This window comes from Etheostoma spectabile, unplaced genomic scaffold (assembly GCF_008692095.1).
Source record: "Etheostoma spectabile isolate EspeVRDwgs_2016 unplaced genomic scaffold, UIUC_Espe_1.0 scaffold00569713, whole genome shotgun sequence".
NCBI lineage: Eukaryota > Metazoa > Chordata > Actinopteri > Perciformes > Percidae > Etheostoma > Etheostoma spectabile.
Genome location: NW_022605275.1, coordinates 3,566 through 25,000, shown reverse-complemented (window position 1 = coordinate 25,000; position 21,435 = coordinate 3,566). Strand labels below are relative to the sequence as shown.

Below are 21,435 nucleotides of genomic sequence, written 5' to 3'. Positions count from 1 at the left end.
GTTTATAGTTTATAGTTTATAGTTTATAGTCTATAGTTTATAGTCTATAGTATATAGTCTAGAGTTTATAGTCTATAGTTTATAGTCCACAGTTTATAGTTTATAGTTTATAGTCTATAGTTTATAGTCTATAGTATATAGTCCATAGTTTATAGTCTATAGTTTATAGTCTAAAGTTTATAGTCTATAGTTTATAGTCTAAAGTTTATAGTCTATAGCAGGGGTCTTCAACGTTTTCCAGGCCAAGGACCCCCAAACTGATGGCGAGATGGAACGGGGACCCCCTAGTTATATATATTGTATAACATTGTGTTATATCAAACTGGTCCTATAGTGCCGTGTGTGCATTGATGACTGAAAGACATCTTCTGCCTCCATTTATCTGTTTACTACAGTGTGTTGAATTCATGTTATATGGATTTAAAGACATTTCATTAGTGGAAAAAATTGCGGGGGGGGGGATATAAAAAAAGTCTAATCAACCAAACTTTCGCGACCCCCATGCAGTACCTCCGCGGACCCCCTAGGGGTCGCGGACCCCCTGTTGAAGACCCCTGGTCTATAGTTATAGTTTATAATTTATAGTTTATAGTTCATAATGTATAGTCTATAGTTTATAGTTTATAGTTTATAGTTTATAGTCTATAGTTTATAGTCTAAAGTCTATAGTTTATGGTTTAAAGTCTATAGTTTGTAGTCTATAGTATATAGTCTATAGTTTATAGTCTACAGTTTATAGTTTATAGTTTATAGTCTATAGTTTATAGTCTATTGATATAGTCTATATTTATAGTCTCTAGTATATAGTCTAAAGTTTATAGTCCATAGTTTATGTTTATAATTTATAGTTTATAGTTCATAATGTATAGTCTATAGTTATAGTCTATAGTTTATAGTCTACAGTTTATAGTCTAAAGTTTATAGTCCATAGTTTATAGTTTATAATTTATAGTTTAGTTCATAATGTATAGTCTATTGTATATAGTCTATAGTTTATAGTCTATATTTTATAGTCTAAAGTTTATAGTCCATAGTTTATAGTTTATAATTTATAGTTTATAGTTCATAATGTATAGTTTATAGTTTATAGTCTAGTTTATAGTCTACAGTTTATAGATAGTTTATAGTCTATAGTTTATAGTTTGTAGTTTATAGTCTACAGTTTATAGTTTATAGTCTATAGTTTATAGTCTATAGTTTATAGTTTATAGTATATAGTCTATAGTTTATAGTTTATAGTTTATAGTCTATAGTTTATAGTCTATTGTATATAGTCTATAGTTTATAGTCTATAGTCTAGAGTTTATAGTCTTAGTATATAGTCTATAATTTATAGTCTACAGTTTATAGTTATAGTTTATAGTCTATAGTTTATAGTCTATTGTATATAGTCTATAGTTTATAGTCTATAGTTTATAGTCTAAAGTTTATAGTCTATAGTTTATAGTTTATAATTTATAGTTTATAGTTCATAATGTATAGTCTATAGTTTATAGTTTAATTCATAGTCTACAGTTTATAGTTTATGTCTATAGTTATAGTTTATAGTCTATAGTCTATAGTCTATAGTATATAGTACATAGTTTATAGTCTATAGTTTATAGTCTAAAGTTTATAGTCTATAGTTTATAGTTTATAATTTATAGTTTATAGTTCATAATGTATAGTCTATAGTTATAGTTTATAGTCTACAGTTTATAGTATAGTTTATAGTCTATAGTTTATAGTTTATAATTTGTAGTTTATAGTTCATAATGTATAGTCTATAGTTTATAGTTTGTAGTTTATAGTCTACAGTTTATAGTTTATAGTCTATAGTTTATAGTCTATAGTATATAGTCTATAGTTTATAGTCTACAGTTTATAGTTTATAGTTTATAGTCTATAGTTTATAGTCTATTGTATATAGTCTATAGTTTATAGTCTAAAGTTATAGTCCATAGTTTATAGTTTATAATTTATAGTTTATAGTTCATAATGTATAGTCTATAGTTTATAGTTTGTAGTTTATAGTCTACAGTTTATAGTTTATAGTCTATAGTTTATAGTCTATAGTCTATAGTTTATAGTTATAGTCTATAGTTTATAGTCTATAGTATATAGTCTACAGTTTATAGTTTATAGTCTATAGTTTATAGTCTATAGTCTATAGTTTATAGTTTATAGTCTATAGTTTATAGTCTATAGTATATAGTCTACAGTTTATAGTCTACAGTTTATAGTTTATAGTTTATAGTCTATAGTTTATAGTCTATTGTATATAGTCTATAGTTTATAGTCTATAATTTATAGTCTATAGTTTATAGTTTATAATTTATAGTTTATAGTTCATAATGTATAGTCTATAGTTTATAGTTTATAGTTCATAGTCTACAGTTTATAGTTTATAGTCTATAGTTTATAGTTTATAGTCTATAGTCTATAGTCTATAGTATATAGTACATAGTTTATAGTCTATAGTTTATAGTCTAAAGTTTATAGTCTATAGTTTATAGTTTATAATTTATAGTTTATAGTTCATAATGTATAGTCTATAGTTTATAGTTTATAGTCTACAGTTTATAGTATAGTTTATAGTCTATAGTTTATAGTCTAAAGTTTATAGTCTATAGTTTATAGTTTATAATTTGTAGTTTATAGTTCATAATGTATAGTCTATAGTTTATAGTTTGTAGTTTATAGTCTACAGTTTATAGTTTATAGTCTATAGTTTATAGTCTATAGTATATAGTCTATAGTTTATAGTCTACAGTTTATAGTTTATAGTTATAATCTATAGTTTTAGTCTATTGTATATAGTCTATAGTTTATAGTCTAAAGTTATAGTCCATAGTTTATAGTTTATAATTTATAGTTTATAGTTCATAATGTATAGTCTATAGTTTATAGTTTGTAGTTTATAGTCTACAGTTTATAGTTTATAGTCTATAGTTTATAGTCTATAGTCTATAGTTTATAGTTTATAGTCTATAGTTTATAGTCTATAGTATATAGTCTATATTTATAGTCTACAGTTTATAGTTTATAGTTTATAGTCTATAGTTTATAGTCTATTGTATATAGTCTATAGTTTATAGTTTAAAGTTTATAGTCTATAGTTTATAGTTTATAATTTATAGTTATAGTTCATAATGTATAGTCTATAGTTTATAGTTTATAGTTCATAGTCTACAGTTTATAGTTTATAGTCTATAGTTTATAGTTTATAGTCTATAGTTTATAGTCTAAAGTTTATAGTCTATAGTTTATAGTTTATAATTTATAGTTTATAGTTCATAATGTATAGTCTATAGTTTATAGTTTATAGTTTATAGTCTACAGTTTATAGTATAGTTATAGTCTATAGTTTATAGTTATGATTTATAGTTTATAGTTCATAATGTATAGTCTATAGTTTATAGTTTGTAGTTTATAGTCTACAGTTATAGTTTATAGTCTATAGTGTATAGTCTATAGTCTATAGTTTATAGTCTATAGTTTATAGTCTATAATATATAGTCTACAGTTTATAGTCTACAGTTTATGGTTATAGTTTATAGTCTATAGTTTATAGTCTATTGTATATAGTCTACAGTTTATAGTCTATAGTTATAGTCTAAAGTTTATAGTCTATAGTTTATAGTTTATAATTTATAGTTTATAGTTCATAATGTATAGTCTATAGTTTATAGTCTATAGTTTATAGTCTACAGTTTATAGTATAGTTTATAGTCTATAGTTTATAGTTTATAATGTATTGTTTTATAGTTCATAATTTATAGTCTATAGTTTATAGTCCATAGTTTATAGTTATAATTTATAGTTTATAGTTCATAATGTATAGTCTATAGTTTATAGTTTGTAGTTTATAGTCTACAGTTTATAGTTTATAGTCTATAGTTCATAGTCTATAGTCTATAGTTTATAGTTTATAGTCTATAGTTTATAGTCTATAGTATATAGTCTATAATTTATAGTCTACAGTTTATAGTTTATAGTTTATAGTCTATAGTTTATAGTCTATTGTATATAGTCTATAGTTTATAGTCTATAGTTTATAGTCTAAAGTGTATAGTCTATAGTTTATAGTTTATAATTTATAGTTATAGTTCATGATGTATAGTCTATAGTTTATAGTTTATAGTTCATAGTCTACAGTTTATAGTTTATAGACTATAGTTTATAGTTTATAGTCTATAGTCTATAGTCTATAGTATATAGTACATAGTTTATAGTCTATAGTTTATAGTCTAAAGTTTATAGTCTATAGTTTATAGTTTATAATTATAGTTTATAGTTCATAATGTATAGTCTATAGTTTATAGTCGACCGTTTATAGTTTATAGTCTATAGTTTATAGTCTATAGTCTATAGTTTAGTTTATAGTCTATAGTTTATAATCTATAGTTTATAGTTTATAGTATATAGTCTATAGTTTATAGTCTATAGTTTATAGTCTACAGTTTATAGTCTATAGTTTATAGTTTATAGTTTTTAGTCTATAGTTTATAGTTTATAATGTATTGTTTTATAGTTCATAATTATAGTCTATAGTTTATAGTTTATAGTATATAGTCTATAGTTTATAGTCTATAGTTTATAGTCTATAGTTTATAGTTTATAGTCTATAGTTGTAGTCTTTAGTATATGGTCTATAGTTTATAGTCTATAGTTTATAGTCTATAGTATATAGTCTATAGTTTATAGTCTATAGTATATAGTCTATAGTTTATAGTATATAGTCTATAGTTCATAGTCTATAGTTTATAGTCTATAGTCTACAGTTTATAGTCTATAGTTTATAGTCTATAGTATATAGTCTATAGTTTATAGTTTATAGTCTATAGCATATAGTCTATAGTTTATAGTCTATAGTATATAGTCTATAGTTTATAGTCTATAGTTTATAGTCTATAGTTATAGTTTATAGTCTATAGTTGTAGTCTTTAGTATATGGTCTATAGTTTATAGTCTTAGTTTATAGTCTATAGTATATAGTCTATAGTTTATAGTCTATAGTATATAGTCTATAGTTTATAGTATATAGTCTATAGTCATAGTCTATAGTTTATAGTCTATAGTTTATAGTCTATAGTTATAGTCTATTGTATAGTCTATAGTTTATAGTCTAAGTTTATAGTCCATAGTTTATAGTTTATAATTTATAGTTTATAGTTCATAATGTATAGTCTATAGTTTATAGTTTGTAGTTTATAGTCTACAGTTTATAGTTATAGTCTATAGTTTTTAGTCTATAGTCTATAGTTTATAGTTATAGTCTATAGTTTATAGTCTATAGTATATAGTCTACAGTTTATAGTCTACAGTTTATAGTTATAGTTTATAGTCTATAGTTTATAGTCTATTGTATATAGTCTATAGTTATAGTCTATAATTTATAGTCTATAGTTTATAGTTTATAATTATAGTTTATAGTTCATAATGTATAGTCTATAGTTTATAGTTATAGGTCATAGTCTACAGTTTATAGTTTATAGTCTATAGTTTATAGTTTATAGTCTATAGTCTATAGTCTATAGTATATAGTACATAGTTATAGTCTATAGTTTATAGTCTAAAGTTTATAGTCTATAGTTTATAGTTTATAATTATAGTTTATAGTTCATAATGTATAGTCTATAGTTTATAGTTATAGTCTACAGTTTATAGTATAGTTTATAGTCTATAGTTTATAGTCTAAAGTATTAGTCTGTAGTTTATAGTTTATAATTTGTAGTTTATAGTTCATAATATAGTCTATAGTTTATAGTTTGTAGTTTATAGTCTACAGTTTATAGTTTATAGTCTATAGTTTATAGTCTATAGTCTATAGTCTATAGTTTATAGTCTACAGTTTATAGTTTATAGTTTATAGTCTATAGTTTATAGTCTATTGTATATAGTCTATAGTTTATAGTCTAAGTTTATAGTCCATAGTTTATAGTTTATAATTTATAGTTTATAGTCATAATGTATAGTCTATAGTTTATAGTTTGTAGTTTATAGTCTACAGTTTATAGTTTATAGTCTATAGTTTATAGTCTATAGTCTATAGTTTATAGTTTATAGTCTATAGTTTATAGTCTATAGTATATAGTCTATAATTTATAGTCTACAGTTATAGTTTATAGTTATAGTCTATAGTTTATAGTCTATTGTATATAGTCTATAGTTTATAGTCTAAAGTTTATAGTCTATAGTTATAGTTTAATTTATAGTGTATAGTTCATAATGTATAGTCTATAGTTTATAGTTTATAGTTCATAGTCTACAGTTTATAGTTTATAGTCTATAGTTTTATAGTTATAGTCTATAGTTTATAGTCTAAAGTTTATAGTCTATAGTTTATAGTTTATAATTTATAGTTATAGTTCATAATGTATAGTCTATAGTTTATAGTTATAGTTTATAGTCTACAGTTTATAGTATAGTTATAGTCTATAGTTTATAGTTTATGATTTATAGTTTATGTTCATAATGTTAGTCTCTAGTTTATAGTTTTTGTAGTTTATAGTCTACAGTTTATAGTTTATAGTCTATAGTTTATAGTCTATAGTATATGGTCTATAGTTTATAGTCTACAGTTTATAGTCCTAGTTTATAGTTATAATTTATAGTTTATAGTTTTCATAAGTATAGTCTATAGTTTATAGTTTGTAGTTATAGTCTACAGTTTATAGTTCATAGTCTATAGTGTATAGTCTATGTCTATAGTTTATAGTCTATAGTTTATAGTCTAAAGTTTATAGTCTATAGTTTATAGTTTATAATTTATAGTTTATAGTTCATAATGTATAGTCTATAGTTTATAGTTTATAGTTTATAGTCTACAGTTATAGTATAGTTTATAGTCTATAGTTTATAGTTTATGATTTATGTTATAGTTATAATGTATAGTCTATAGTTTATAGTTTGTAGTTATAGTCTACAGTTTATAGTTTATAGTCTATAGTTATAGTCTATAGTATATGGTCTATAGTTTATAGTCTACAGTTTATAGTCCATAGTTATAGTTTATAATTTATAGTTTATAGTTCATAATGTATAGTCTATAGTATAGTTGTAGTTTAGAGTCTACAGTTATAGTTTATAGTCTATAGTGTATAGTCTATAGTCTATAGTTATAGTCTATAGTTTATAGTCTATAGTATATGTCTTACAGTTTATAGTCCACAGTTTATAGTTTATAGTTTATAGTCTATAGTTTATAGCTATTGTATATAGTCTATAGTTTATAGTCTATAGTTTATAGTCTAAAGTTATAGTCTATAGTTTATAGTTTATAATTTATAGTTTATAGTTCATAATGTATAGTCTATAGTTTATAGTCTATAGTTTATAGTCTACAGTTTATAGTATAGGTTATAGTCCATGTTATAGTTATAATTTATAGTTTATAGTTCATAATGTATAGTCTATAGTTTATAGTTTGTAGTTTATAGTCTACAGTTTAGTTTATAGTTTATAGTTCATAGTATATAGTCTAGTTTATAGTTTATAGTCTATAGTTTATAGTCTATAGTATATAGTCTATAATTATAGTCTACAGTTTATAGTTTATAGTTATAGTCTATAGATAGTCTATTGTATATAGTCTATAGTTTATAGTCTATAGTTTATAGTCTAAAGTGTATAGTCTATAGTTTATAGTTATAATTTATAGTTTATAGTTCTGATGTATAGTCTATAGTTTATAGTTTATAGTCATAGTCTACAGTTTATAGTTTATAGTCTATATTTTATAGTTTATAGTCTATAGTCTATAGTCTATAGTATATAGTACATAGTTTATAGTCTATAGTTATAGTCTAAAGTTTATAGTCTATAGTTATAGTAATTTATAGTTTATAGTTCAATGTATAGTCTATAGTTTATAGTCGACCGTTTTATAGTTGTATAGTCTATAGTTTATAGTCTATAGTCTATAGTTTATAGTTTATAGTCTATAGTTATAATCTATAGTTATAGTTTATAGTATATAGTCTATAGTTATAGTCTATAGTTTATAGTCTACAGTTTATAGTCTATAGTTATAGTTTATAGTTTTAGTCTATAGTTTATAGTTTATAATGTATTGTTTATAGTTCATAATTTATAGTCTATAGTTTATAGTTTATAGTATATAGTCTATAGTTTATAGTCTATAGTTTATAGTCTATAGTTTATAGTTTATAGTCTATAGTTTGTAGTCTTTAGTATATGGTCTATAGTTTTTATAGTCTATAGTTTATAGTCTATAGTATATAGTCTATAGTTTATAGTCTATAGTATATAGTCTATAGTTTATGTATATAGTCTATAGTTCATAGTCTATAGTTTATAGTCTATAGTTTATAGTCTACAGTTTATAGTCTATAGTTTATAGTCTATAGTATATAGTCTATAGTTTATAGTTTATAGTATATAGTCTATAGTTTATAGTCCATAGTTTATAGTCTACAGTTTATAGTATAGTTTATAGTCTATAGTTTATAGTCTATAGTTTATAGTCTATAGTTTATAGTTTATAATGTATTGTTTTATAGTTCATAATTTATAGTCTATAGTTTATAGTCTATAGTTATAGTTTATAGTATATAGTCTAGTATATGGTCTATAGTTTATAGTCTATAGTTTATAGTCTATAGTATATAGTCTATAGTTTATAGTCTATAGTATATAGTCTATAGTTTATAGTATATAGTCTATAGTTCATAGTCTATAGTTTATAGTCTATAGTTAAAGTCTACAGTTTATAGTCTATAGTTTATAGTCTATAGTATATAGTCTATAGTTTATAGTCTATAGTATATAGTCTATAGTTTATAGTCTATAGTTATAGTCTACAGTTTATAGTTTATAGTTTATAGTCTATAGTTTATAGTCTATTGTATATAGTCTATAGTTTATAGTCTATAGGTTATAGTCTAAAGTTTATAGTCTATAGTTTATAGTCTATAGTCTATAGTCTATAGTATATAGTCTATAGTTTATAGTCTATACCTTATAGTTTATAATTTATAGTTTATAGTTCATAACGTATAGTCTATAGTTTTAGTTATAGTCTACAGTTTATAGTTTATAGTCTATAGTTTATAGTTTATAGTCTATAGTCTATAGTTTATAGTTTATAGTCTATAGTTTATAGTCTATAGTTTATAGTCTATAGTTTATAGTCTATAGTTTATAGTTTATAGTTATAGTTTATTGACTATAGTTTATAGTATATAGTTTATAGACTATAGTTTATAGTTTATTGTTTATAGTTTGTATTTTATAATTTAAAGTCTATAGTTTATAGTTTATAGTCTATAGTTTATACTCTATAATTTATAGACTATAGTTCATAGTTATAGTCTATAGTTTATGGTCTATAGTCTATAGTTTATAGTCTATGATTTATAGACTATAGTTTTATAGTTTATAGTCTATAATTTATAGACTATAGTTTATAGTTTATAGTCTATTTTTGTGGTTTCTCCCCAGTCTTGTGTGGTTGTGTCTGTCTCGTGATTCCCCGGTAAGTGTCTGTTTGTTCTACTTCCTGTTTTATTTTGATAGTGTAGTTTCCTGTCTTTATCATTATCATGTTAGTGCTTTGTGTGTCTTTTTGGCTTTAGAGGTCTGTCTTGACTTTAGAGGTCTGTGTTGGTTTTAGCGGTCTTGGTGGATTTAGGGTCTGTGTTGGATGTAGAGGTCTGTGTTGACTTTAGAGGTCTATGGTGGGTTTAGAGGTCTGTAGTGGATTTAGAGGTCTGTGGTGGGTTCATAGGTCTGCAGTGGATGTAGAGGTCTGTGTTGGATTAGAGATCTGTAGTGGGTTTAGTGGTCTGTAGGGATTTAGTGGTCTCTGGGGGGTTTGGAGGTCTGACCTTCTCGTGATGATGTCCATCTGGAAGACCCCCGCCCTGTAGTACGCGTACATTCCACTGTCGAAGAAGAACTCGGACAGAGCGAGGTAGACCATCCGGTCGTACTCTCGGATCACCGGGTTCACCGCGTAGTTCACCAGCGTGTTGGTGGGGATCAGACAAGTCGAAGAACATCCCCTAAAGACACAGGACACTCGTTATGTCCCCTGGAGACACAGGACACTCGTTATGTCCCCTAGAGACACACAACACTTGTTATGTCCCCTGGAGACACAGGACACTCGTTATGTCCCCAGAGACACAGGACACTTGTTATGTCCCCTAGAGACACAGGACACTTGCTATGTCCCCGGGAGACCCAGGAACTCATTGTGTCCCCTAGATACAAAGAACACTCGTTATGTCCCCAAGGGACAAACAACATTTGTTATGTCCACTAGAGACAATGACACTCGTTATGTCCCCTAGAGACACATGACCCTTGTTATGTCCCCTAGAGACAGAAGACACCGTTATGTCCCCTACAGATAGAACACAGTATTGTACTTCATGTGCCATTAAAATATATAATGTATATTAGGTATATTAAGTATATTAAGTATATTATATCAGAGTCTGACCCTGAAGTGCATGTCAAGGCTGCGGGACGTCACTACAGGATCATCAATCAGAGAATAGTCTATCCCAATAAACTGGTCCACCTCCGTCCTCACAGGGATCGTGTCCAACATCGCGTTCACATGAACCAGAGCTGAGTGGTTCAGGGCCGGACAGATCTGAGAGACAGACAGGGAGATAGAGAGAAAGACAGGTTCAGGAAGGCAGGCAGGCAGACAGACAGACATCCAAGCAGAAAGACAGGCAGGCAGGCAGGCAGACAGACAGAAAGACAGACAGACAGGTGACTGACCTGCTGGTTGAGGAGGAAGCGCATGCCTGACGTCAGGAATTTGGAAATGAAGTCGTAAACTTTCCTAAATGAAAACAGATGTAATGATCATTATGAATAATCATTCATTATAATTAGTAATGGTTATAGGTAGTTAATAATGAAATTGGGATCTTTCATGGTGGTTATGGTTATAATTATTGGGGTTTTACCCGAGCGTCCCGCTGAACCGGGCCCTCATCTTGTTGATTTTGGCGTCACACGTGATGTTGTTGATCTTCAGTCGTCCTTCGTCGTCTCGGATCAGACTCAGTACCGTGTTGATGTTGACGCCTTCAGCCGAGGCGTTGATGTTCCCCGTGTCGTAACTGAGGGACACAGACAGGAATCAGGAAGACCAGCAGACAGACAGGAAAACCGACAGGAATCAGGAAGACAAGCAGACAGACATCCAAACAGACGGACCGGAACAGGAAGACAAGCAGACAGACATCTAAACAGACAGACAGGAATCAGGAAGACACCCACTGTCTTCATCTGAAACAGTTGTCCTAATCTTCACTCACTATAATCTTAATTTCTCACAGTCCTTTATCATCATGATGAGTTCCACCAGTGGTTCCAACGGTGACCCATTGGCTACCACTGGACGGACAGAGACCGTCCTTCAGCCTAGTGTCCCTCACTGTTGGGACTGCTCAGCATCATTGGTTGACTGAGAGTCTAGAGTCCCACACAAAAACGTTTGTTTTTGTAGAGGAAGTGATACAAATCAGTAAAGGAACTAACAAGAACCAGTAGAGGAACTAACAAGAACCAGTATAAGATCTAACAAGATCCAGTAGAGGAACTAACAAGAACCAGTAGTTGAACTAACAAGAACCAGTAGAGGATCTAACAAGAACCAGTAGAGGATCTAACAAGAACCAGTAGAGGAACTAACAAGAACCAGTAAAGGAACTAATAAAGAAACAGTAGAGGATCTAACAAGATCCAGTAGATGAACTAACAAGAACCAGCAGATGAACTAACAAGAACCAGCAGATGAACTAACAAGAACCAGTAGATAAACTAACAAGAACCAGTAGAGGAACTAACAAGAACCAGTAGATGAACTAACAAGAACTAGTAGATGAACTAACAAGAACCAGTAGAGGAACTAACAAGAACCAGTAGATGAACTAACAAGAACCAGTAGATGAACTAACAAGAACCAGTAGAGGAACTAACAAGAACCAGTAGAGGATCTAACAAAAACCAGTAGGACAACGTTGGCGCTGTGGCAGACGGCTGCCTCTCCAGTAGCTCTCCAGTTTTTAGCTCTTTTTACTTATTTAAACCTCTTTTTTGTATCTCTTTTTAACTCTCCTTGTGAAGATAGTGTGTTTCTATACAGTGGTGTGAAAAAGTGTTTGCCCCCTTCCTCATTTCCTGTTCCTTTGCATGTTTGTCACACTTAAGTGTTTCGGAACATCAAACCAATTTAAACAATAGTCAAGGACAACACAAGTAAACACAAAATGCAATTTGTAAATGAAGGTGTTTATTATTAAAGGTGAAAAAAAATCCAAACCATCATGGCCCTGTGTGAAAAAGTGATTGCCCCCTAAACCTAATAACTGGTTGGGCCACCCTTAGCAGCAACAACTGCAACCAAGCGTTTATGATAACGTGCAATGAGGCTTTCACAGCGTCCTGGAGGAAGTTTGGCCCACTCATCTTTGCAGAATTGTCCTAATTCAGTTACATTAGAGGGTTTTCGAGCATGAACGGCCTTTTTAAGGTCATACCACAACATCTCAATAGGATTCAGGTCAGGACTTTGGCTAGGCCACTCCAAAGTCTTCATTTTGTTTTTCTTCAGCCATTCGGTGGTGGACTTGCTGGTGTGTTTAGGATCATTGTCCTGCTGCAGAACCCAAGTTCGTTTCAGCTTGAGTACACGAACAGATGGTGGACATTCTCCTTCAGGATCTCTTGGTAGACAGCAGAATTCATAGTTCCTTTTATCACGGCAAGTCTTCCCGGTCCTGAAGCAGCAAAACAGCCCCAGACCATCACACTACCACCACCATATTTTACTGTTGGTATAATGTTCTTTTTATGAAATGCAGTGTTCCTTCTACGCCAGATATACTTGGACACACACCTTCCAAAGAGTTCCACTTTTGTCTCATCGGTCCACAGAATGTTGTCCCAAAAGTCTTGGGGATCATCAAGATGTGTTGTGGAGAAATTGAGACGAGCTTTGATGTTCTTTTTGCTCAGCAGTGGTTTTCTCCTTGGAACTCTGCCATGCAGGCCATTTTTGCCCAGTCTTTTCCTGATGGTGGAGGCATGACCGCTGACCTTAACTGAGGCAAGTGAGGCCTGCAGTTCTTTGGACGTTGTTGTGGGGTCTTTTGTGACCTCTTGGATGAGTCGTCGCTGCGCTCTTGGGGTAATTTTGGGCGGCCGGCCACTCCTGGTAAGGTTCACCACTGTTCCATGTCTTTGCCATTTGTGGATAATGGCTCTCACTGTGGTTGGCTGGATTCCCAAAGCTTTGGAAATGGCTTTATAACCCTTTCCAGACTGATAGATCTCAATTACTTTCTTTCTCAATTGTTCCTGAATTTCTTTGGGTCTCGGCATGATGTGTAGCTTTTAAGGATCTTCTGGTGGACCTTACTGTGTCAAGCAGCTCCTATTTAAGTGATGCCTTGATTGTGAACAGGTGTGGCAATAATCAGGCCTGGATGTGGCTAGAGAAATTGAACTCAGGTGTGGACAACCACAGTTATAGTATGTTTTAACCAGGGGGGCAATCACTTTTTCACACAGGGCCATGATGGTTTGGATTTTTTTTCACCTTTAATAATAAACACCTTCATTTACAAATTGCATTTTGTGTTTACTTGTGTTGTCCTTGACTATTGTTTAAATTGGTTTGATGTTCCAAAACACTTAAGTGTGACAAACATGCAAAGGAACAGGAAATGAGGAAGGGGCAAACACTTTTTCACACCACTGTATATCCTATGGATATTTCCAATCGTAAAATTCAACCAGGAGCCATTTTTCTCACTTACTCAAGAGAGGAATTGCTGGCTCTGCACACAAAGGGATGTGCCGGGATACGGCACCCTATCCCGACGGAGCTGAGGAGGAGACCCAGGGGCTGCAAGGCCGGTGCTAAGCTAAAGGCAGAGCTAGCGGAGAATCGGAGGCGCTACAAGCCATCGATTCCCCCCGTTATCATGGGGAACGTGAACTCGCTGCCGAACAAGATAAACAAGCTGTCCGCGCTGAACAACCAGCGGACCTACCGTGAGACCAGCTTGTTCATCTTTACGGAGACATGGCTAAACCACCTCGTACCAGATGCTAACGTGGACCTGCTTGGATTCACTGCTGTGAGAGCCGACAGAGACACACAGGCAAGTGGAAAAAGCAAAGGTGGGGGACTCATCATGTATGTCAACGACCGCTGGTGTAACCCAGGACATGTCTCCGTAAAGACAGCCTCATGTTGCCGGGACCTCGAGCTGCTAGCCGTTAGCCTACGGCCATACTATTTACCCAGGGAGTTTAGCCATGTGGTTACTCTCTGTGTTTACATCCCTCCGAGAGCGGACGCAGCCGCTCCCTGTGAGAAGATTCACTCCGTCACAGCAGCGCTGCAGACACAGCACCCTGAGGCCTTCATGATCATCTCTGGGGACTTTAACCATGCTACTTTGGACTCTACTTTGGCTGTTTTTCACCAGGTTGTAGACTGTCCGACCAGAAACAACAGGACAATTGATCTCCTGTATGCTAATGTGAGGGATGCATACAGAGCGACTCCCCTCCCCCCACTGGGGAAGTCTGATCAAAACCTGGTTCATCTACAGCCACTGTACACCCCCCTGGTCCAAAAACAGCCGGTGACAACTCGCACAAGCAGGAGGTGGTTCCCTGAGATGGAAAGTGCCCTGAGAGACTGTTTCAACACCACAGTCTGGGATGTGCTGATCGACCCGCATGGTGAGGACATAGAGGGGATGACACACTGTCTGACGGACTGCCTGAACTTTTGTGCAGACGTGGTCTCCCCTATCAAGACTGTACGCTGTTACCCTAACAACAAGCCATGGGTAACACAGGAGGTTAAGGCTGTCCTCAACAATAAGAAGAAGGCTGCCTTCAGGAGCAGGAACAGGGAGGCCATGAAGGCAGCACAGCGGGAGGTGAAACACTGTGTGAGGGAAGCTAAGGACAGCTATAGGAGGAAGGTGGAGCAGAAGCTGAGGGACAACAACATGAGGGAGGTCTGGGAAGGTGTGAGGACCATCACAGGTCACAACACAAAGACCAGAACTACAGGGGGGACAATGGAGAGGGCCAAGGAGCAGAATAACTTTTTCAACAGGTTTAAACCAGCCCCTGGCCCCCCCCCCCACCCCCACCCTCACCGCAGCAATGTTCCCTTCCCTCCACACACCTCCCCCCTGACACCACCACATCCCAGTCTGCACACCTCCCCCCCAGCACCACAATACCCCCCTCCTCCTCCTCAATACAACCCCCGCCCCACATCACCACAGACCAGGTCCAAGGACAGCTGAGGAAGCTCCGGCCCAGGAAAGCAGCAGGCCCGGATAAAGTGTGTCCGAGACTGCTGGAGACCTGCGCAGCAGAACTGGGGGAGCCGCTCCAACGGATCTTCAACCTTAGCCTGCAGCTAGGGAGAGTGCCCACCCTTTGAAGACATCCTGCATCGTTCCAGTTTCCAAGAAGAACAGGCCCAGCGAGCTGAATGACTTCCGACCGGTGGCGCTCACTTCACACCTGATGAAGACGTTGGAGCGGCTCTTCCTCAGCCTCCTCAGACCCCAGGTACAGCAAGCCCAGGACCGCCTGCAGTTTGCGTACCAGCCAGATGTTGGTGTGGAGGACGCCATCCTCTACCTGCTACACCGGGTCCACTCCCATCTGGATAAGGGGAATGGCACAGTGAGGGTCCTCTTCTTGGACTTCTCCAGTGCCTTCAATACCATCCGGCCCCCTATACTCCAGGAAAAATTGATCAGGATGGGAGTGGACCCCTATCTGGTGGACTGGATCAGAGACTACCTCACCGACAGGCCACAGTACGTCAGGCTAAAGGACATCATGTCTGAAACTGTGGTCAGCAGCACTGGAGCCCCCCAGGGCACAGTGCTGGCCCCTCTTCTCTTCACCCTGTACACCTCGGACTTCTGTTACAACTCAGAGCTGTGTCACATACAGAAGTACGCAGATGACACAGCCATCGTTGGGTGTATCAGGGGGGACAGGGAGGAGGAGTATCAGAGTCTGGTGGGGGACTTTGCTCTCTGGTGTCGCACTAACTGCCTACAGCTCAACACCTCTAAGACGAAGAAGCTGGTCGTTGACTTTGGGAGGTCCAGACCAAGACCGCGACCGGTCCTGTTAGCGGGAGTTGAGGTGGAGGCAGTCCAATCATACAAATACCTCAGGCTGTGGCTGGACAGCAAACTGGACTGGACAACACACACCAGCCAACTATACAGGAAGACACAGAGCCGGCTGTACTTCCTGAGGAGGCTGCGCTCCTTTAACATCTGCAGCAAACTGCTGTGGATGTTCTACCAGTCTGTGGTCACCAGTGTCCTCTTCTACACTGTGGTGTGCTGGGGGGCAGCATATCAAAGAAGGACACCCACAGGCTGGATAAACTGATCAGGCGGGCCGGCTCTGTGGTCGGCATGAAGCTGGACTCACTGGTGACGGCGGCAGAGAGGAGGACATTGGACAAACTGCTGGACATTACTGATAATGCCAGCCCCCCCCCCCCCCCCCCCTTCCCACCATGATCAGCACCCAGAGGAGCCGGTTCAGTTGAAGGCTGCTCCTTCCCAAGTGCAGGACCAACAGACTCAAGGACTCCTTTGTCCCTCATGCCATCAGACTGTACAACTCCTCACTAGGGGGAGGAGGAAATAGGGCAGAGAGGACAATACATAAAACATACATACATTCATACAGTACACATACACACTTACATACATGCACACCTGGACTTAAATTCCCACCTGGTCACTTTATAATAATGTTTAACACTGGACTCAACACTGACACTTTAATAATAATTTATGGTCTTTTCTTTGTTTATTTGACGAATGTTCTTATTGTTGTTATCATTTTTATTGGTATTTTGTTGTCTTTATACTGTCTTTGTATCTATTTTTTATTTCGTTGTTCTTGCTAAAACTGCTGCTGGAAATTTCAATTTCCTGCGGGAGTCATCCCAAAGGATCAATAAAGAGATGTCTAAGTCTAAGTCTAAGTCTAGAGGATCTAACAAGATCCAGTAGAGGAACGAACAAGAACCAGTAGAGGGACTAACAAGATCCAGTAGAGGAACTAACAAGAACCAGTAGAGGAACTAACAAGAACCAGTATAGGATCTAACAAGATCCAGTAGAGGAACTAACAAGAACCAGTATAGGATCTAACAAGATCCAGTAGAGGAACTAACAAGAACCAGTAGAGGAACTAACAAGAACCAGTAGAGGATCTGACAAGAACCAGTGGAGGAACTAACAAGAACCAGTAGAGGAACTAACAAAAACCAGTAGAGGATCCGTCGGTGGAAACTCAGCGAGATGGAGGAGTTCTGAACGTCGAACAACAACCCGACTTCAGGCACGAACTGCAGGTCGGCGTGAGTCAGGTTCAGCTCCGTTATCTTCACACTGCAACAGACGAGGGAAACATTATACACACACCCTGAGTATTCAGGAACACAGTATTACTTTAAGATAGTATACACCCTGAGTATTCAGGAACACAGTATTACTTTAAGATAGTATACACCCTGAGTATTCAGGAACACAGTATTACTTTAAGATAGTATACACCCTGAGTATTCAGGAACACAGTATTACTTTAAGATAGTATACACCCTGAGTATTCAGGAACACAGTATTACTTTAAGATATAATACACCCTGAGTATTCAGGAACACATTATTACTTTAAGATAGTATACACCCTGAGTATTCAGGAACACAGTATTACTTTAAGATATAATATACCCTGAGTATTCAGGAACACAGTATTACTTTAAGATAGTATACACCCTGAGTATTCAGGAACACAGTATTACTATAAGATATAATATACCCTGAGTATTCAGGAACACAGTATTACTTTAAGATAGTATACACCCTGAGTGTTCAGTAACACAGTATTACTATAAGATATAATACACCCTAAGTATTCAGGAACACAGTATTACTTTAAGATATAACACACCCTGAGTGTTGAGTAACACAGTATTACTTTAAGATAGTATACACCCTGAGTATTTAGTAACACAGTATGACATTTAGATATAATACATACTGAGTATTTGGGATTACAGTATTACTTTACAGTTTATTTATTGCTAAATGACAGTGGGCACAACTGAAGCCACTTGTGCAAAACTGTAACTACAGTCTGCACTACGAACAGTCCCCTGAACGCACCATAAACTCTAACTACAGTATGCACTAGCAACAGTCACCTGAACGCACCATAAACTCTAACTACAGTCTGACAACCAACAGTCACCTGAACTCACCATAAACTCTAACTCCAGTCTGACTACCAACACTCACCTGAACGCACCATAAACTCTAACTACAGTCTGACAACCAACAGTCACCTGAACTCACCATAAACTCTAACTCCAGTCTGACTACCAACACTCACCTGAACGCACCATAAACTCTAACTACAGTCTGACAACCAACAGTCACCTGAACTCACCATAAACTCTAACTACAGTCTGACTACCAACACTCACCTGAACGCACCATAAACTCTAACTACAGTCTTACTAGCAACAGTCACCTGAACGCACCATAAACTCTACCTCCAGTCTGCACTACGAACAGTCACCTGAACGCACCATAAACTCTAACTACAGTCTGCACTAGCAAAAGTCACTTGAACGCACCATTAACTCTAACTACAATCTAATTACCAATACTCACCTGAATGCACCATAAACTTTAACTACAGTCTGACTACCAACAGTCACCTGAACTACACATTCACAGCAACACAACTCTGAACACACACGTCTCAGAACAGGCTCAGTGCAGACAGACACACATTGAAACACACACACACTGAGACACACACACACTGCTGCTGTGTAGACTGGAGTTAGAGTCTGGTCTGCATGACCTGCTGCTGTGTAGACTGGAGTTAGAGTCTGGTCTGCATGACCTGCTGCTGTGTAGACTGGAGTTAGAGTCTGGTCTGGTAAAATACTCAGTTAGTATTGGATATTACAGTATTTCTGAAGGATATAATACTCAGTGAGTATTGGGTATTACAGTATTCCTTTAGGATATAATACTCAGTGCGTATTTGGTATTGCAGTATTCCTCCAGGAGAAAGTACTGTACTCTGTGATGGTGTACTGGAAGCGTCCTTCCTTCCCGATCATCTCCGGCATGCTGATGTTGCTCAGCTCCTCTTCAACAAACCTCTGAGTCTCGAACTTCACTGGTAATACAAAACACATCAAGTCAGTACTTTAACAAATACTTCAAGTACACTGTACACAAAACAGACTACTTGAGAGTAACTGCGTATACTTACACATGTCCAGTCCTTTGTCAGTGATGCGGATTTTGCAGCCGGCGGGTTGAGCGGCGGCCATGATGAATGACATCGAAAGGAGGAAGAGTGAGAACAGAGAGGAAGTCATCCTGAGCCGGAACATATTAACCTGGAACACAGAAGGATCAAGACCTGGGATAAAAGTTTGGATTCAGGCAGTGTTTAAGGTCTCCTGCTGTCGGGGTGTTTCAGGTCTCTACTGTCGGGTGTTTTCAGGTCTCTGCTGTTTGGGTGTTTCAGGTCTCTACTGTCGGGGTGTTTCAGGTCTCTGCTGTTGGGATGTTTCAGGTCTCTACTGTCGGGGTGTGTCAGGTCTCTGCTGTTGGGTTGTTTCAGGTCTCTACTGTCGGGGTGTTTCAGGTCTCTGCTGTCGGGTGTTTCAGGTCTCTGCTGTCGGGGTGTTTCAGTCTCTGCTGTCGGGGTGTTTCAGGTCTCTACTGTCGGGTGTTTTCAGGTCTCTACTGTCGGGGTGTTTCAGGTCTCTACTGTCGGGGTGTTTCAGGTCTCTGCTATTGGGGTGTTCAGGTCTCTACTGTCGGGGTGTTTCAGGTCTCTACTGTCGGGGTGTGTTTCAGGTCTCTACTGTCGGGGTGTTTCAGGTCTCTGCTGTTGGGGTGTTTCAGGTCTCTACTGTTGGGATGTTTCAGGCCTCTGCTGTTGGGGTGTTTCAGGTCTCTGCTGTTGGGGTGTTTCAGGTCTCTGCTGTTGGGGTGTTTCAGGTCTCTGCTGTCGGGGTGTTTCAGGTCTCTGCTGCCGGGAGGTTTCAGGTCTCTGCTGTCAGGGTGTTTCAGGTCTCTGCTATTGGGGTGTTTCAGTTCTCTGCTGTCGGGGTGTTTCAGGTCTCAGCTCTGTGTCAGGTCTCTGCTGCCGGGGTGTTTCAGGTCTCTGGTGTTATAGAGGTTCTGGGTGAACCATGATATGGTTCTTATGCAATGCAAACATTGTTTACCGCTCCAGGAAATAGGGTTTACACTGTCCAAAACAACCTGTTATACAGTCCCAAAACAACCTGTTATACTGTCCCAAAACAACCTGTTATACTGTCCCAAAACAACCTGTTATACTGTCCCAAAACAACCTGTTATACAGTCCCAAAACAACCTGTTATACTGTCCCAAAACAACCTGTTATACTGTCCCAAAACAACCTGTTATACAGTCCCAAAACAACCTGTTATACAGTCCCAAAACAACCTGTTATACTGTCCCAAAACAACCTGTTATACAGTCCCAAAACAACCTGTTATACTGTCCCAAAACAACCTGTTATACAGTCCCAAAACAACCTGTTATACTGTCCCAAAACAACCTGTTATACTGTCCCAAAACAACCTGTTATACAGTCCCAAAACAACCTGTTATACTGTCCCAAACAACCTGTTATACAGTCCCAAAACACCTGTTATACTGTCCCAAAACAACCTGTTTATACTGTCCCAAAACAACCTGTTATACAGTCCCAAACAACCTGTTATACTGTCCCAAAACAACCTGTTATACTGTCCCAAAACAACCTGTTATACTGTCCCAAAACAACCTGTTATACTGTCCCAAACAACCTGTTATACAGTCCCAAAACAACCTGTTATACAGTCCCAAAACAACCTGTTATACTGTCCCAAAACAACCTGTATACTGTCCCAAAACAACCTGTTATACTGTCCCAAAACAACCTGTTATACAGTCCCAAACAACCTGTTATACTGTCCCAAAACAACTGTTATACAGTCCCAAAACAACCTGTTATACTGTCCCAAAACAACCTGTTATACTGTCCCAAAACAACCTGTTATACAGTCCAGACTCAGCTTTCCAGTCCTCCACTGTGAGAGGAATTTGCAGCAGTGAACTAGGTCGCAGGTCAAGGTCAGAGGTCACGCTGAACAGACGATCCTCCTGTTGCTCCACAGCTGGCAGAGGAACTTGAACTGCAGTAACCCTGTTACACAACACTCATCTCTCTCTCTCTCTCGCTCTCACTCTCCCTCTTTCTCTCTTTCTTTCCCTGTCTCTTTCAATTTTCCTTCTAACTCTTACCCTCCTCTCCTCTTTCTCTCTCTAAGTCCCTCTCT

At 35.7% G+C, this 21,435-nt stretch overlaps 1 protein-coding gene across 1 annotated transcript in view; it reads right to left on the bottom strand.

The window, feature by feature from the left end:
- LOC116685273 (phospholipid transfer protein-like) overlaps positions 1 to 19,533 on the bottom strand; it is a 29,728-nt gene extending 10,195 nt beyond the window's left edge. Inside the window, 9 exon segments of the mRNA XM_032510414.1 lie at position 9,281; positions 9,831 to 9,976; positions 9,978 to 10,007; positions 10,451 to 10,606; positions 10,741 to 10,804; positions 10,932 to 11,087; positions 17,313 to 17,441; positions 19,148 to 19,247; positions 19,344 to 19,533. Coding sequence (XP_032366305.1) covers position 9,281; positions 9,831 to 9,976; positions 9,978 to 10,007; positions 10,451 to 10,606; positions 10,741 to 10,804; positions 10,932 to 11,087; positions 17,313 to 17,441; positions 19,148 to 19,247; positions 19,344 to 19,467 — 906 coding nt within the window. The 5' untranslated portion in view covers positions 19,468 to 19,533.
- Between the last annotated feature and the right edge of the window lie 1,902 nt (positions 19,534 to 21,435).